At 37.3% G+C, this 18,406-nt stretch overlaps 1 protein-coding gene across 12 annotated transcripts in view; it reads left to right on the top strand.

Annotated features, from left to right (window-relative positions):
- The window catches only part of Mettl15 (methyltransferase 15, mitochondrial 12S rRNA N4-cytidine), a 180,779-nt gene that overhangs the window by 3,868 nt on the left and 158,505 nt on the right, over positions 1–18,406 (top strand). For all 12 annotated transcript variants that reach the window (NM_001431513.1, NM_001431512.1, NM_001431511.1 and 9 more), the window contains 1 exon segment: positions 1,101–1,387. In NM_001431513.1, the coding sequence (NP_001418442.1) occupies positions 1,118–1,387 (270 nt within the window). In that variant the 5' untranslated portion in view covers positions 1,101–1,117.

Here is an 18,406-nt window from a genome sequence, read left to right as displayed (position 1 = left end):
ATTGTAGAAGAGAATGAGAAAGTTTGAGAAATTCAAAGGCTGTCTTCCCTGCTTGCTTGGGTTTAGGCCACAGAGAGCATACATTCACAAGTGAGGATCTGGGTTGTAGCTTAGAGGTAGAGAGTGAACTTAGTAGACTTAAAACCAATTAATTAATTGTAGTGTTTGGGAGGTTGAAGCAGATATCAAATTTGAGATTATCCTGGGTTCCACAGCAAGACTTGTCTCAGTTAAACAAGGGGTGAAACTGTATCTTAGTGTTTGATTGGGTATGTTGTATGGATAAACTGGATCGGATCTTTAGGACTCCCAAGTGCGGAAGAAAAGAAATAAATATCCAAACTTGCCTGGCTTAGCGTTTGCTAAGTTGTAATTTAATTTGGTGTGTACTTCAGGGATCGGGGGTGTGCTGTGGTAGTCTTTTCAGCGACTGCTTTGGAAATCTGCAAGATTTTCACAAAGTGATCATAGTTTCTTGTCTGAGTGCCCATGCTGACTCTTTTTCAGGGTCAGTCTTCTCAGATCTAAGTTAAACATATTAATCTAGCACTGGGAGAACACTAACTAAAACACATGGGATAAGGAATGAGCCGAAGCTCACGGAACGTGTTTGTATTCCCTGGAGAGCTCTAGCTGACCTTTTAGACAAGACTGCATGAACTTGGGTACGAGGCCCATAGACTCAGGTTAATCTTAAATTAATATTTTAAAGTTTCTCACCTACTCTTTAGAACTAATTAAGTTTAAAACAATTGCAGAAAATGAGTTCCTAATTTTCATATTGATGAGGGCTGAAAATTGATGGTTTTAGAATTCATAAAGGGACCACAAAATTGTATTTATTTAATTAATTAGTTAATTAATTTTTGAAGTTCAGGTTGGCCTCCTCAGACATTCCTCCTGCTTTAGCTTCCTCTGTTCTGAAATTGTAGTTGTAGTCATCATGCACATTGATAAATTACACTTAATTATGTTTGCGTGTTCACTTAGGTTTCTTGTTTCATGGAAGAAACCCAGTCAGATTCACTTGCTTAGATGATTAGTCTTAAATTTTAAAATAATTAGAAACCAAAAGTCATCATATTTTAATTCTCTTCTAGATTTCTTGACCTACAGAATGCTTCGATATCCATATTTTTGCAGAACGTATAATAGACTGTTTTCATACTTTGTGGATTCTGGTGCATTTAATTTGGATGTCTGTCCCCACACAATCCACACTACAGCAGCAATGCATACTGAATATAAAGCCTCGGAAGGGATAGCTCTGTGTGATACTCAGAAGGTATATAGATCTGAAGAGACGGATTCTGAAGCCATGGCTAAATTACATATCCCAGTAATGGTGGATGAAGTTGTTCAGTGCTTGACACCACAAAAGGGACAGGTGAGTTGATTTTCTAAAATTGTTTTAACTTTCTATTGAGTGGCAATTCACCTATCATAAAGTTCACCTTTTAAGGGTATATGATGTTCTTTAGCTTGTCCTTACATTCAGTGACTTAATGTGTTTTAATGATTACCCATGTTGTAGCATGTGTTTTTTAGTTTTATCCCTATGTATGTATGTATGTATGTATGTATGTATGTATGTATGCATGCATGGATGTAAGCAAGCATACATATGGTTTTGGCATCAAATCCAGAGTGTTACACATATTCAGCAGTGCTCTCTCACTGAGCTACAACCATAGCCATACCTTGTTCTTTTTTGACTACAGGTTTTTCCATGGTATACTATGTTTTGTTTAGCCAGTCATTGGTCTTTGGCTGTGCTTTTGTTATTAACTATGTTGTGGTTATCATTGATGTAAGTTTTATGAACTCCAGATTTTGTGTGGATGTACAATTTCAATTCTTTTATGTACATACTCATATAGATAGACTGCTCTCATGATTGGCAGTTTAGAGAAATCTGAGAAATTATTTACCTGAGTTCATTAAAAAGCAATTTAAAATCTATGAATCATTTACATCTGGAAAAACTCTATGGCTGAAGTTATGGAAAGTGAAATGGCTGCCATGCTTCATGATTTTCATGCCTTCATGATTATGGACTGAACCTCTGAACCTGTAAGCCAACACCAAATAAATGTTGTACTTTTAAGAGTTGCCTTGGTCATGGTGGTTGTTCACAACAGTAAAACCCTAACTAAGACAGAAATTGGTACTAGGGAATGGGGTATTGTGATAGGCCTGACCATGCTTTTGTTTGGAAGAATGTGGATTTGGGGACTTTGGGTTTGGAAAGTGACGGAATGCTCTACGTGGGGTTTAATGGGCCATCCTGGTAGGGATGCGGAAGACTTTGTTGCTGAGCGTGATTTAAACTGTGCAGACCTGGCCCAAGAGGTTTCAGAGGAGAAGAATTTCAGTATGTGGTGTAGAGACTTTTTGTGGTATTTTGGTGAAGAATGTGACTGCTTGTCTGAAGAGTATACCTGAGGCTAAAGTAAAGAGATTTATATTAATTGAATTGACAAAGGAAGTCTCCAAAAAGCCCATTGGAAACTTGGCTCTTTGGTTAAGTCTCATGAAGAGCATTTTAAACAAGCATGGCAAGCTTAGAAAGGAAAAACACAAAATATGTGGTTTCAGTATTAAAGGGGCCAGGATATGAAGTGGAGCTGAATCCTGTGTTCATGGATATTAAGTGAATTAAGGCAGTAGTGACCTTGGGGCAAGATCCAACCCAGCTAAATTTAGAACCGGGGATGGTAATAAAAGCCTTTAATCGCTGGAGGCAAAGACACGCAGATCTCGAGATGCAGAGCCAGTGGGCCATCTGCTAAGGAAAGCTGCTAACAGGGAGGAAACCAACCTAGGAGTTCAAGGCCAGTGTAGAACAGAACGAGTTCTAGGTGAAGGAAAACTTAAATCCAGGCATGGTGGACCACACCTTTAATCCCAGTGTTTAGGAGCTAGTCATGCAGATCTCTGAGTTCAAAGTCAGCCTACAGAGCAAGTTCCAGGACAGTCAAGCTTAGGCAGTGAAGGAGTTGGGAAACAGAAACCTAGTGAAAATGTACTAGAACAAGGAGGGGTGTGTTTCAGCTCCTGCAATCAGGAGAACTTGGTAGCTTTGGCCACACGGCTCTGGCTTTGGAGTCCTGAATAGAAGGGACCACTGGGACAATTGATGCTGGTTAGCTGCAGCTAAGAAATTAGTGGATATTGAGAGGAGACCAGCATCACTGAGGTGAAATCTTCTGGGATGCTTTTTTCTGAGAGGACAAAGAAGCTGTGTTCCAGAGAGAGCCAAGGTTGGACCACATGCTGGAGCTATACTTGCTAATGTGTAGGAGTCACCCAGGTCGTGCTGGTTTTGAAGGCATGAAGGGGCCATGGAGAGGAGCTGTGACTTTACATTGTGAAAGGCTATGGAAGGCCATTGGTCAATTGCAGCCTCAGTTGCAGTTGATGGCCCAGAACACAAGGGGTCATGCAAAGGAGTTATGTCTTGGCACCATGAAGAGAGCCTATGAGAGGCTATTGGTGAGGCACAGTTGCAGCAGAAAACCCCAGAGTATTGGAGATGCCAGTACCATGGGATGATACAGCAGTGGCAGTGGAGTGGATCAACCTGAGCTTAGAGTGCTACAGAGGGCAGAGGTGGAGTAGTGACACCAGCCCCTTGGAGGAACCCAGGGGATCATGTGTGGATCTTAGACATTTAAACAAGAAGTTGTAATATTGAAGTTGCCTTGGAGACCCCCAAGATGTTCGAGATGCCAGAGCCAGTGGGCTATCTGCTAAGGAAAGCTGCTAACAGGGAGTGAAACCAACCCAGGCGAAACAAGTTTGTTGCAGTCAACAAAGACGAAAAAGGAGCTGAGGTCTGAAGACCGCTGTGACATCAGTCGTAGAGATGCAGTTTGGAACTTGCCCAGATGGTTTCCTGTCTTGCTTTGGGGATTACAGTTAAGTGATTGGATGAATCTCAGAGGAGACATTTAACTTTGGACTTTTAACACTGTTGAGGCTCCTATAGAATATGGGGACTTTGGAAGTTGGACTAAATGTATTTTGTTTTATTCTATGTTTAGGTATTGTCCCCATAGACTCATATGCTTAAACAAGCCTATGGGGTCAGGGAGTGGAATATGATGGCTTGTGTGTGCTTGGCCCAGAGAGTGGCACTATTAGAAATTGTGGCCCTGTTGCAGTAGGTGTGGTCGTCTTGGTGTAGGTGTGTTACTCTGGTTGTAGGCTTAAGACCCTCATTTTAGCTGCCTGGAAATCAGGCTTCCTCTAGCAGCCTTCAGCTGAAGATGTAGAACTCTCTCTCAGCTCTGCCTGCACCACACCTGCCTGGATGCTGCCATGCCCATGCCTTGGTGATTATAGCCAGTCCCAATTAAGTGTCCTTGTAAGAGTTGCCTTGGTCATATTGTCTGTTCCCAGCAGTAAAACCCTAACTAGAACAGTAGGGGAGGGAGGGGAAAAGGGTGAGTTTGAAGGGGAGAGGAAGGGAGACCAGGAACAAATGAGAGAGGGTAGAAGAAAGACAAAGAGATATTAAAGGGTTGGCATATGTCAAGTATAGAATCCTTTATCTACAGAGGTGTCTGATAGGCTAGAGATCCCGGGAAGTAACTGCTTGAGTGCAAAACAAGTTTGTAGTTTCTTATTTTAGTGGAGAGTGTTCTTTCTTTTATTAACTTTCTCTTCCCATATTACAGAATCTAATTTGTTCTACTTGGAGCCTGCCAAGTTAAATATTCCTATTTTTCTAAAATCTCCTTCATAGAAACTTCTAATATTTGATTACATTCTGGACATTTTGACTTGATTATATTGATACATGAAATTAACCATTATCCTTTCTTACTATTAGTTTTGTTGGTAAGAATAAATATAATTTTGTACAAAATATTTTGAATCTATAAGAGATCACACAAATGTTAGACAATACAATATTAAAAAAAGGGAAAACTATAACCTGACAAGTTTTTATATTTATTAAAGATAAAAAACTATAATGCTAAAATTTCTTCAAATGTCATTTTATAATACTGATAATTTTTTTATGTTTTGACTTCAGATATTATATATATATACACATATATATTTATATATGAATATGGTTTTTGAGTTAGTTCTTTTATTTTACAAGTAATTCCTACTGTTGTGCATGGTGACTTACTCTGTTAATCCCAGCATGTGAGAGATAAAGCCAGGTGGATCTCTGTGAGTTTGAGGCCAAGCCAGTAATAATAGTAACTAAAAAAAAAATCACATGTTGCTGCTTCCAGTATATGGAGTATATGGGAGACATATTGATTATTAGTTAAGAGCAAGGATTCTAGACTTCTATCTAGTTTGGACAATACATCCATATGCATACAGAATTCTTACATTATGTAGTTTTTTTCCTAGAGATTTCTACAAGCTGGATCAGGTAATCTAGAGGGATTGAATGCTGCTCATCATGTATTTGTTTTATCATTAAAGCATTTTTTACCTCAACCCAGATTAACTTAGTTTATCTGGCATGTTCGGAAGAGTCAATGTGTGCTAACCTTTAGGTGAATGCTATAACTCAGAAAGAACTCTATATGCATGTAGATTTAAGCACGTTCACAGAGGCTGGAACTTTCTGTTGAATAAAACTTCATTGAATGAAATTTTCTTTATTTCCTGTAGAGATTGTTAATGGAAAGATAACAAAACCCATATTAATGTACAATTTATGCATCATCCTAGTCAAAGGGCTGGGACATGTTTCTAAATATACTTAAAAATATTGAAATACACGTTGTCTTTTATGCAACTTACACATGAGGGAGAGTATAAGGTAGTACTGCCTGTGAGTGACTTCTGATTTGATTTCTGGACCTCAACAATGAAAGCACATTTTGTCAATTTGCTGAACTCTCTTGGGAGAACATAACATTTATTTTGTGCTTATTCATAGAGTAGAAAGAGAAACAAAAAGAAGCCCTACTGACTCCCCTAGTAAATCTGTACTATGTTTGCTCTGTTCTGAAACCAAAGGGGGAAAACGTAGGTGAGTCTACAACCTGAGCCATGCTGTTGTTTCATTCTGTTCAGCTTCTTGTGAAACGGTAATCCTGGTTGATTTTGACATTTCCATTCTCCTGATTTCAGTCTGATATTCCAGGAACTTTTAATAGAAAGTTTAATTTTATGGATGTTATTTCTGAAAAATTCCAAGTGAGGCACACACAGAGATAATGTTATTTTTACCTTTTGAGCTGTCTGGCAGGCAGCTTTGTTCACTATTCCCTTAATCCTCAAGTAATAAAGAATTGGTGACAGGCCTTGGACAGGAAAGGTCTTCATTTCATCCAGAATCCATTATTTGCTCCTCTCCTTCCTGTACCTTCTCCCCAGATCATTTTACTTTGCAAACTGTGAGTCATGCATGCGCTTGTACCTTGCACCTACTTAATTATCATTTCCTACACCTCCTTCAATGGCAAATTTAGAGATGGAACTTTTGATCGGAACAGGAACTAATGAAAGCATTTTGTTTTAAGTGAAGTCTGAAGGAATGGCACACTTATTTGTTTATCTAATGTTTAGAAGGTACTGACCTGAAGAAGCGAATGGCTTTGGAAATTTGCTCAGAATTCTAGCTAGTTCTGCACATACAATGGATGTATCAATTTGTTTGAATTCTAAGGAAAGAACTGCTTGTCTTTCGTTGCTTAGGTCGTTCAGAATAGCCAAATGAGTCCCAGTTCTGTCTAGGTTTTGCTTTGTCTATTTTAATTATTCATCTATTTGATTCTGAGAGTCAATCCGAAGACCTGGCACTCTATAGAGAAGCACTGTCCCCACTATGTTTGATAAGAATATATTAGTTACCTCAGAATATTTTCCTCATTTCAAAGATGTATTAGTCTGGGCTATATTGATTAATTTTTCAATATTTCAAATCTGAAAATAGTACTGTCTTCCCTACTTTATGAGATGATAACAATCTAGAGGTTATTATTAGTTGTTTATAGTTTATAATCCTAGGAGTGTTGATTTGGTTTGGAACCTTATGGCTCTGTCAGAGTCGTGAGTTATAAGGGAATGGTCAGGGTGGAGAGAAGACAGACCTTTCAAATGCACGTCTGCATTAATGTTTCTAGATGTAAGTTCCACTTTCTTGTACTGCTAAGCTATATAATCGTCAGTCGATCGACTTAATAGATGTAGTGGGCGACCTCACGGTCCAGTTCCATCTCAGTAGCTGAATCAGCCTGAGATGATGTCTTCAACACCAAGCTTACTATGCTTTGTATGTAAATCCTAACACTTTCCTGGTACACTGAGCTCTGGGAGGGCTGGGATTCTTGGGTCTTGCTTGCTGTCACCTATCTGGTGCTTAGCCCAAGGATTGCTACATATTTGTTTCATTAATGATGTTTTACATGGATGGATAAAGGCAAACCAGAGGACAAATGTGACGAAGCAAGAAGAATAGTGTTCCTTCGTGTTAAGATAGCTTCTCTGGCTTTATAGAATGTTCAGCAGCCTTTGTGTGGCGACTTGTCTGGTCAAATAACTAGGGGAAATCTGGACAGGAAGCAGAAACAAGGCCACCGGAACTGACAAGAACAGCATATGATGACCTGCTAAGAATACAAGGTTAATTTTTAAATATTTCACAATTTCAAGTATCCACTTAGGATAACATTTGATAGCAAATTTTATAATTACTGGATTTGATAAAGTTATGGTGCTGTTCAATTTTTCATTTCATTGATAATGTACATGTATGTATGCATACATGACCACAGTACTGAACAGTAGACTGTTCTGTTCTGACTGAATGTCAGGCAAACACTGCCATTCAGATGAACCCCTAGAATTCCCTAGTCCCATAATTGTTTACTAAAATTGCATTTCTGTTCTTGTAGTATGCTTAAAATCACTAGCAATCTTTTACTTGAGAATCTTCTACTTTAAATGAAAATAAACATCAAAGAGAAAAATGCCAAGATCGTTTCCCTTCTTTGAGTACTGAAGGCTTATGACAGCAGGAAGGAGCTTGTTTTGTTCGACCCTGGGTTTTTAACAGTTACTCATTCTTAGATGACAAGGAAAGTGGTGCAGTCTGGCCAGTGGCTGCACTTCTGTTTTCTTTAAAAAGCTACATTTTAGATAGAACAACTATCAGGAATCAGTAATCCCCTTCACCCCTTTTTAACGTAGCTTCTCTAGGGCATTGTTTTTCCTCATTGCATCTACCTTTGAAGAGTGTTTTTGTCTTAAAAATATCATATAGCACATTACGTGGCTATTGAGTTGTTTTCTTAGTGTGATATTGCTAATGCTGTGCAGGTAAATGTTTCCGTCCTGGGTCTAGGAGTAGAGGTTAATGTGACCTTCTAAGAACAACTCTGAATTTTGAGGTTGTAGATAATCTGCGCTATTCCTGCTCCCCACGTCAAGCTGACAGCCTGGTGCCGTGGCGTGTACAGTTGCCTGCACTTCTCAGGGTTTGTACCACCTGCAATCCAGTTCTTCCGCACAGTAGTGCTTTCTTAGTCTGACTATCCACTTGCTTTCCCTGTGTCCTCTGGGGAATATCTCGATCATATTTCAAAATATAGGATTGTTAGTTTAACCTTTGCCAAGTATCTTGGAAAATCTAGTGACTATCTCCCATCCTGTCCGTCTTCCTTCTCTCCTTCTCTCCATCCCTCTCTCCCTCACTTCCCCCCATCCCTCAAATATGGTATTGCTACATGTAGCCTAGGCTGGCCTCCAACTGTAGTTTAAGTTGGTATTGAGATATTCCTTCTGACATATCCTCCTGAGATTATGGGCATTAGCCTCCTCTTAGAACCTTTCCTATTTCAAAGTGAAGAAATGCTTTATGTTATATAATATTTATAGACTGCCACAATATTAAAAGCTCATTCAACTCAAGGACAATGTCTTTCATTTCTTTGCATTCCTAGGATGCATGACTCATATTGTAGGATAGCAATGAACGTTTACGTATAGTTGCAATGGTAATTTATGATGCTGATTTAACTTAATTGGCTTTCTTGTTTACACAGGATCTGAGGACATTGCAATCATTGGGGTTCATGTTACACAATAATACCTTTCTTCATTTGTTCAATAAATTTGTGAAGAACTTGCTTTGCTTATTTTGATACTACATTCTAAAAGCGTTCAAAACCATGTTCACCTTGGTCAGCAGGTGCAGCTCTATAGCAGAGCAGCTGGGCTGTGCCTGCCAGCCCTCAGCAGACAGTCATGAGCCTGCTACTCTCTAATGTAGTTAACAATGGTCTGCTCAACGTGAGGAGAGCAGTGTGCTTAAATTGAAGACTTCTAAGGCAAATTATCCTTTTGTCTCCATGTTGTTTTGCAGTTTCTGGAAGTAGATAGGTTTTCATTAGTTTAGAAAATACTAATAAAGTAATTTGTTATATTAATTTTCTTTTGTGGGTTTTATGTTATTTTACATATTTATTCTGAGTGCTTCTAGAGAATATCTTAATAAAATTTCAAATCTCATTAGAAGTTTTCATGATTAGCTTTGTGTTTATTACTTGTGTAACTTTGTGGTATTGTATGTTTTTTTTTTTTTTAATCTGTTACTTGGGATGCTAATACCGTTTTCAGAGAAGCTGTATTTACAGGGATGAAATAAACATTTTTTCATTTTTTAAAGTCTTCTAGGGAATCAACAGTAACCAAAACACCCAAGAAAGAAAACATTGCATTTTATATTTGGTCCTTTGGTAAATACTTTAATATATTCTTCATTATAAAATTATAGCTTATCAGTAGTATTGTTATTCCTTAGTTTTACATTTTCCCCCAAAACAAGCAATATAGAAATTCCTCCTGTGAGTATGTGTTCAGTAGTATAGTGCCCAGTGCTAAGTTTTCATTTTCTGTAGTTGGTAAAATTATATTCATTTAATGAATGTATCTACTAATAGTAATTTATATTAATATGTATCTATTTATTAAACGTTTATTTTGATAATAAGAAATGTAAAAACCTAATACAGAATAAGTTTTTGGTAATCTTCAGATTTTATTCATTTATACCTATCTACGTGTCTATCTGTTTCTCTATAAATGTATGTATATGTTTATAATTAAGTGAACTACTAGGCCATGCCAATGGTGCTAGTGTTTATTTACTTTATACGTTCTGTCTATTTTTTAATTATATATATATATATATATGTGTGTGTGTGTGTGTGTGTGTGTGTGTGTAGAATGCATTTTGATCATACCCAGCATTCTTGTTATTCTTTCCCAGACCTTGTTGTTATCTTTGTCCCACTTTCTCTGAAAACGGTATTAACATCCCAAGTAACAGATAATAAAAAAAAAAATACAATACCACAAAGTCACACAAGTAATAAGTACAAAGCGAATCATGAAAACTTCTAATAAGATTTGAAAATTCTTTTATAAATGTTTATTTGCTCCAGGAGTCCATTTAGTGCTGCTGATGGTCATATGGGCATGGGTTCATTCAGTAGGCTTTGTGGCTCTCCCATTCCCAACAGGTTCTACTGCCAACAACTCCTCAGCTAGGGACTGGGGACTTGGGAGCCCTTCCCCAGTGCAAGATGGAATTTTGATCTGACTTAAGCTTTGTAAATAATCACTCCTGCTCTGAGCTCCTGCGTATAGCAGCCATGTCCTGTTCCCAGGACAGCATTTCACACCATGCCTCCCCATTTCAGCTCATTCTTCTGTGATGTACCTGTCTTAGGGTAGAGCTGTTGCTACAGATGTTCCATATGTGACTGAAGACAATGAGCAGTAATTTGAATTCATGAATACCCAGAGCAATAAGAAGTGTCTTTAACAAGGCTGGAGCTATAAATATTTTTAAAAAAAAGCAGTGTCAATAGGTTTTCCTCTATTGCTTATGAGTTCCCTAGCCATGGATTTTGGACATTTTTACAGTGCCAGATATGAGAAACCCTCTCCAGAGCAGGTTTCACAAGCAATTTATAGAGTGTTTGATTATCCCTACCTAAGTGTCTTGCCACTGTTATACCAGTGGGCATGTCTGTAAATGTCACTGGTCTGTGTATGAAAAGTTGGTGTTGATCATACAGTATCAGGATAAAGAATTTTGATAGAAGGAAAATGTTTTAGGGTTCTCTGCAGTAACAGACTTGCGGAATGAATCTCTCTATGTAAACAAAGAGAATTTATTAGAATGATTTACAGGTCAGCTGATTTAACAATGACTGGCTATGAATCCAGTAGTGCTCAGTCCATGAGGGTGGATGTCTCAGTTGGTCTTCAGTAGACTTTGGGATCCCAATGACGTAAACTCTAATGTCAGTGAAGGCGTGGGCTTCCTAGCAAGATGCCAGGACAAGCAGGCAAAGAGCAAAACTTCCCTCTTCTATGTCTTTAGATAGGTTTCTAGATTAAAAGTGTGTCTTCCCAACTCAAAGTATGATTAGAAGTGGATCTTCCTACTTCAAACTTAGCAAAAAGTACCTCACTGGTATGCTCTGTTTTTGTATTTTAGTGAATACAGACTTAGTCAAGTTGTCAACCAAAACAGAACTTGAAATTACAGCTTAGAGTTTACACAATCACAGTATGATGATTACAATAATTTTGTTACCAGTTAATGTAAAATAAAACATATGATTTAATTCTTAAATGTCAATGAATTATGATCCTTTGGACTTAGCAATTACTCTTTAGATACAATACCAAAGGCATGGGCAATGACAAAAGGAATTGATCATTTGGGCCTGATTAAAATTATAATTTCTTCTCCATGAAAGACACTGGCAAAAAAGGAAAAGCAAAGCCATAAAGTAGGGGAAAGTGCAAAACCTACCTATACTAAAAGACTGCTCTCTAAAACACACATGACACCCTTAAAACTTTGCAAGGGAACAGCCTAAGAGCTCATTGTGCATCTCATCAAGTAACCACAGATGACAAGTGAAACTGTGGACAGATTTCTCAGGCCACATGCTATCAGGTGAAAGCAGAGTGAAACCAGAGTGAGACTACTGTGACTGAGCATCTTGAGGTACTAACTTCTATCAGGATGTGGAGTGTCAGGTCCAATGTTTGGAAAGGCACAAAGATTGTCATAGTGGAAAAGAGTTGGGCAGTTTCTTACAATCCAATCCTACTCTTGCTGTACAAGTCAGTGGTCAGCCACTCTTACTGGTATTTTGTTCAAAGAATAAAGGCATGGCTACATAGAAATGTGCACAAGACGTTTGTAGCAGCTTTATCCATAATTGACAAAAATTGTGAGGAACAAAGAGATCCATCAGTAAGGTACTGAGTATACTCTGTTAAGTCTAGACAATTTAATATATTCAGTGCTAAAAGTAACTGTGATGGATGAAGAGAAGAAGCTCAAGTTCATGTTACTCCGTAGAGGAACCAATTAGAAAACATTAGGTAATCCTAATGTAAACTGGTTTCTATGTGATAAAGAGGCGTCAGATGAGTTCATCAGCTGTACTGAATTTACTAATCTGTGGCTGCTGTTGAGCGTAGCTATACATTATGGGAAGAGAGAATGTATCCTTTCCTGTTAATTTTGCTATGGATACAAAATTGCTCTAAAAATAAAATTTGTTTAAAAATCACTGGTCCAAACAGAATGAAAGATAAATAGTGAGAAAAGTCATATCCGTCTATTTAAGTCAAATATATGTTCTGAATTTTAATTATTTAAGGAACATTCTGTTTCAGTAGTAATTTTATAAGAAAATAGAAGTCTGTTTTTATATGGAAAGCCCATAGAAAAGAAGAAAGAAACAAGTGAGGTTGAACTGTTCACAGACGTTCATATGAGTCATCCTGGAGACTGCTTACTGTCTATGTAGGTCAGCACTAGATGCTGATCAATAGTCTAATCATAGCTCCTGCACGAGGCGAGGGCCAGTGGACCTCTCCTCACTGTTCTTCTGAGTTCCATATTGTTTTCGTGAAGAGTGGTAGAAAGTGTACCTTGACCTTTTGGTTTTCATAACATTCTACTTTACTTTCTTCTACTCCCTTCTCATAACAAAACCACTGGGCTTTAAGTAGCATACGTAAACTGTTATTTTATAATGAACAAAGTTACAGAGTCTTACAGTGACTCATCTTGTATTGTTCCCTGGACCCTCTTTGTCTTTTTTTCTTTTGTGATTGAGTGTTAGTGACTTTCTCCTTTACATGAAACAAGTGCCATGCATTAAAAGATTTTGTTTTGCTTGCTGAATGTTGTTTCAGAAAGTATTCACATTAATTTTTGGAGCTACTTATTTATCTCCCATTCAGAAAACTGTTTGCCTTAGTCTTCAATATTTGAAGTCATTTATGTTATGCTAATTTAAGCATTAATTTTATGTGTGTTCTGTTTGTTTGCTCTGTGGTTTTTATATTTTATATATCTATGATTAAATATATTTTATATATCTATGATTAAATTTCCATGCAAAATGATTTTATACACTTTTATATCCACAGTACAAACTGTGGATATTGGACATATTTATAAAAATGGAATATTTCCCACTAGAGGCTAATATATGCTGTGAAGACTATTATTAATAATAGTATAGTGTCATATAAGATGTTACTATTGCAAAGCACATTCATACATTATTGTCTGTTTTCATTAGCACTAATTGCAGAAGTAACAATAAAAAGTATGTGAATTGTAGAAAGGAGAGCAAGTGTCTTCTACGCTTTTGTTCCATTTGAACTATATAGTAGTAAGTGGTACCAGATGAATTTCAATACTTCTGTTTGATGTGGTGACACACTATACCTTTTTTATCCAATTATGAATATTAGTCCTTAAATTCTAATCATCCGCCTATAATATCTCCAGGGCCTGTGTCATGTTCCCATTCATTTAAGATCTAATAACTATTGAGAAGACTTTACCAGCCTTCTGAGCATGTGAGACTACGGTTGTGCAATTATTTGATGCCCTTTCACAGCCCTTACAGAGGCTTTACTGGTCAGCTCGCTGGGTCTCTCAAAGCTTCACTTTAAATTGATCTGTCCTAAAAACATCTTTTATTTGTAATGACAGATAAGGATGAGAAATTGCTCGCAGAAAGATATATAAAAACCAATATCGTTGTACTGTAACATTGAGAAATTAAGATAAAAAGGTTGATGTCGCCAGGGCCTTTAAAAGGATGTTTTGAAGGAACAGATTATTAATACTTAGAGGGGAAGCTACTTCATGAACTTGTTACCCTCTTTGATTTTTCTTGTACCTGTATATCATAGTTCTGTGATCGATTTTACTGTAGCTTGTTGAACTAATAATGAAGCAATTAAAACTTGGTCTTCTATTCCCATTCTTTAAATAAATAATATGAACAATTTAATATCTTGAACTATTCATATAAAACCAATACTTTATTTTTTAGGAGGAAAATGTTGATCAGTGATAAAATAGAATCATACTGAACAACTGGTAAAACACATATTTAGCTTTTACAAGGTCTAAAGTAAATAAACAAAATACTTGATAACTTTTATGAGGAAAAACTGAATCAACACCTTCACTGGGATTGGCTGATTGGTTGATTTACTTAGATTGACACTGAACTCATTGTATAGCTAGAGAACTTTGAACTGGAGAGCTTCCTGCCTTCATTTCTGAAGTGCTGACACCACAGGTGTGTGCTATCTTGCCTGGCTTTTGTGGTGATGATGATTAACAGAGGGCCTTATGCATGCTGGGCAAATGCTTGCCAAGTTATTTAGATTCTTGACCCACTTTGTAGAGAATTTATAACTTAAATGTAGACTGGAAATTTATAGAAGTTAGTAAATATAAGACATGTTTTATGTTTTTATTTTAAGAACATCCATTAGCAGTAGCTTTTGCTAAAAGTAAAGTTTCTTCTGAGGACCTTTCACTGAAAGGCATGATTTGGAGTCGTGCTATGACTCCAGCGGGGGTTGGGGGGGGACTCTCCTCTACAGGTGTTGAACACTTAATTCCCCAATTCAGATATCAATAGTGTTTGGAGTTGCTGCTTCTGGAAGTAGTTAGAATGAGCTGGAATGAATGCTAGCATTACTGGCTTTCGAAGAAAAGAAAGAGAGACCCAAGGTAGTATGCTTGCTGTGTGCCACCATGGTCTTGTGAATTCCTCAGCGAAAAGGGAAGATGTATTTATACTGCCCTTGCTAATTACTGTGTTTACATAAATTTTATAATAAATCCCCCTTTTCCTGTGCAGTTAAAATTTCATTCTAAACACCAAAACAACCACTTTCTGCATAATATCATTTATCTAAAACTGTTTCTGTAAAGTGATCTTAATTTATTTGTAAGTTTTTACCTTGCTGTTATCTTATATATATATATATATATTAATTATTACTACGTAGGTCCATCTAATTGTTACTATCATTACTGCTAACTATGACAGATTTATTTACATAAGCACAGACTACTGGAATTACTCAGGGAGTTCATTCAGTCTGCTGCCTTCTTACATAGGTCCTATCTCTGGTCCATTATTTGAATTTTGGTGTATTTCTTTTTATGAATTTTCCCTACATTGCCTTGGGCTAATGCTCATCCTATTAGCTCACCGCCTTTCAGGACCTGTCCTGGGTTTTGTCGGAATTAAGTGACTAGGAAGACTTACATTATGAATGGGATTTCTTAATTATATTTTTTCACCTACCGAGTGAATTATAGGTCATACCTGAGAGGGAAGAAGGAGAGATCTCCTTGCACGCCAACTTCTAGTGGATGCTATATGTGACTTTTCTTATATTACTGGTGGATGCTATATGTGACTTTTCTTATATTACTGGTGGATGCTATATGTGACTTTTCTTATATTACTGGTGGATGCTATATGTGACTTTTCTTATATTACTGGTGGATGCTATATGTGACTTACATTACTAGTGAATGCTATATGTGAATTTTCTTTACTAGTGAACGCTATATGTGACTTTTCTTACATTACTAGTGAATGCTATATGTGACTTTTCTTACATTACTAGTGGATGCTATATATGACTTTTCTTATATTACTAGTGAACGCTATATGTGACTTTTCTTACATTACTAGTGGATGCTATATGTGACTTTTCTTACATTTCAGTCTTAACTAAGGCAGGAAACCTTGCTTTTATATTTATATATTAATGGTGTTGCAAAGATTAGATTTAAAAATCCATTGAGTAGAAATATAATGAACCTATTTTCTCTATAGATGAATGTGTGCTATTCTTAATTACTATTCTGATGTGTTCTGGTAGCATTCACATGTTAGAAGGTTGGATGCAGGTTTGGTAAAGGTGGTGCAAGACTTTTAAGATTTACAAAATTAATCAGAGGTCCTTCAGGTAGTGGGGCCAAGCCCTCATAAGATAGTTCTTTGTGGGAACTTGTAAGAAAAGCTTCACCCATCTAAGATTGAAATATTTAGGAAACAACCATTATCTAAAATATTTTATATTTGAAGAAAAAACTTTTCTTTGTAGAATATTGCTATGAAAAGAGTCTGCATGTAGTTTAACCATATGTATCTGAAGTTGATGGAGAAGTTGCCAGAGTGAACAGTTGTTTGTGAATTCATATAGTTTTTTTTGTATTTAAGAAAACATGCCAATTAGTACTCAGGAAGCTTGTGATGCTTACTTGAGGCTAGGCATTTGACACCAACCTGTTAGTGAGACCTAGGCCTAGTCTAAAAATCCAGACAGACAGATAGACAGACAGAATAAAGACTATGCCATTTTGAAAACAGTAATTTATATAGTATGTGAGATGTATTTAAATTAGTTCTAGGGATTATTACTTCTTAATAGATAAAAATGGTGCTTGTCTTACTCCCCCCCCCCCCATCCCCAGTGCTATGCTAAATACCCTGAAAGAACAACACAGGGGATAAAAGTTTGATTTGTCTCACATTTCCAGATTATAGATATCATTGCAGAGAGATCAAGGTGGCAAGAACTTGAAGTAGCCAGTCACCTTATATGAATTCAGGAGCAGAAAGTAATGAATTAACTCATGATTTTCTTTTCATTGAGTCCAGGGCCTCTGTATGGAATGATGCCACCTATAGTGAGTGGGTCTTCCCACTGGAGTTAATGTTGTTAAGATGATCTCTATTCTGACTAGGGACAGAGGTTAGCTTATTGCAAACCTTCACTTCCCCCTCAGCTCCTCCAAAATCAATCTCCCAGTCTGGTTAGCAACTTGGCAGCAGATCATCTGTGGTAGCTTCCCTTCCCTATTGTCTACCCCCTTCTCTAGTGAATCAAATATTTTCCTCTTTAAATATTTTTCACCTTGTTCAATGATTTATCTCAGCCCCCAACTCCAACAAGCATACTCTGGGAACCCAAAGGACATTCTGGCTAGCAAAGCCCATAGGCTAAGTGCAGGTCTCCCTCTCCCTCCATTTCTCCAAGTCTAATCTTCCATTTTAGCCTCAGCTGTGTGGTAGGACATCTGTTGTAGCCTTTGCTCACTGTCTGTCCCCATCGCCAGGAGACTAAGCATGTCCTGGTTGAACACGCCGCTTTCCTTCCTTTTGCGATTCTTCCAGCCTTTCCACTCCTAGCCCATGTCCTCTCCACTCCTAGCCCATGTCCTCTCCATCGCTGGGTCTCTGCTTCCAATACCTAGAAATACATTTTATCTGAACCACCTGTGCCCAAGGCTGTAAAAATCCCAGAAGAAGTTCCTACAAGCCATGTGCACACATACCACAGTCTCCTAAGAGCCACAGAGGAAAAAAAAATAAAAAAATACCTATCCAACAAAGACAAGATCACATACCAGCATCTAGGAAGAATTACAATCTTCTTAAAGCCACATGCTTAGATGCCAGCATAAAAACACAATCAGTAGCAGCTAAGATGATACATCTCTACCAGAGACTGGTAACCCTAACACAACAGACCCTGAGTATTGTAATATAGATGATGCACAAGAAACATACCCTAAAGTATAGACTTTATGAATATGATAAAGGCCCTTAAAGAGGAAATAAATAAAAGAAATCTATGAAAACACAAACAGTGGATGGAAATGAAAGTAGAAAAAAGAATTAATGGAGAAAACCCAAGCTGAGGGAAACTGGAAATGAAAAATATAGGAACTTTTACAGGAGCCTCAGAAGCATGCCTTACTAATAGAATATAAAATAGGAAAGAGACAATATAGAAAAAATGGAAACCTCACTTAAAGAAAATGTTAAATCTAAAAAACTGACACAATACATCCAGAAAATCTGGAATTCTTTTTTTTTTTTATTTTTATTTTATTTTATTTTTTTATTAACTTGAGTATTTCTTATATACATTTCGAGTGTTATTCCCTTTCCCGGTTTCCGGGCAAACATCCCCCTCCCCCCTCCCCTTCCTTATGGGTGTTCCCCTCCCAACCCTCCCCCCATTGCCGCCCTCCCCCCATAGACTA

The sequence above is a fragment of the Rattus norvegicus genome, chromosome 3 (assembly GCF_021556685.1).
Source record: "Rattus norvegicus strain SHRSP/BbbUtx chromosome 3, alternate assembly SHRSP_T2T, whole genome shotgun sequence".
NCBI lineage: Eukaryota > Metazoa > Chordata > Mammalia > Rodentia > Muridae > Rattus > Rattus norvegicus.
The sequence above is the reverse complement of the archived record's forward strand: the minus strand, read 5'-3'. Positions and strand labels throughout refer to the sequence as shown.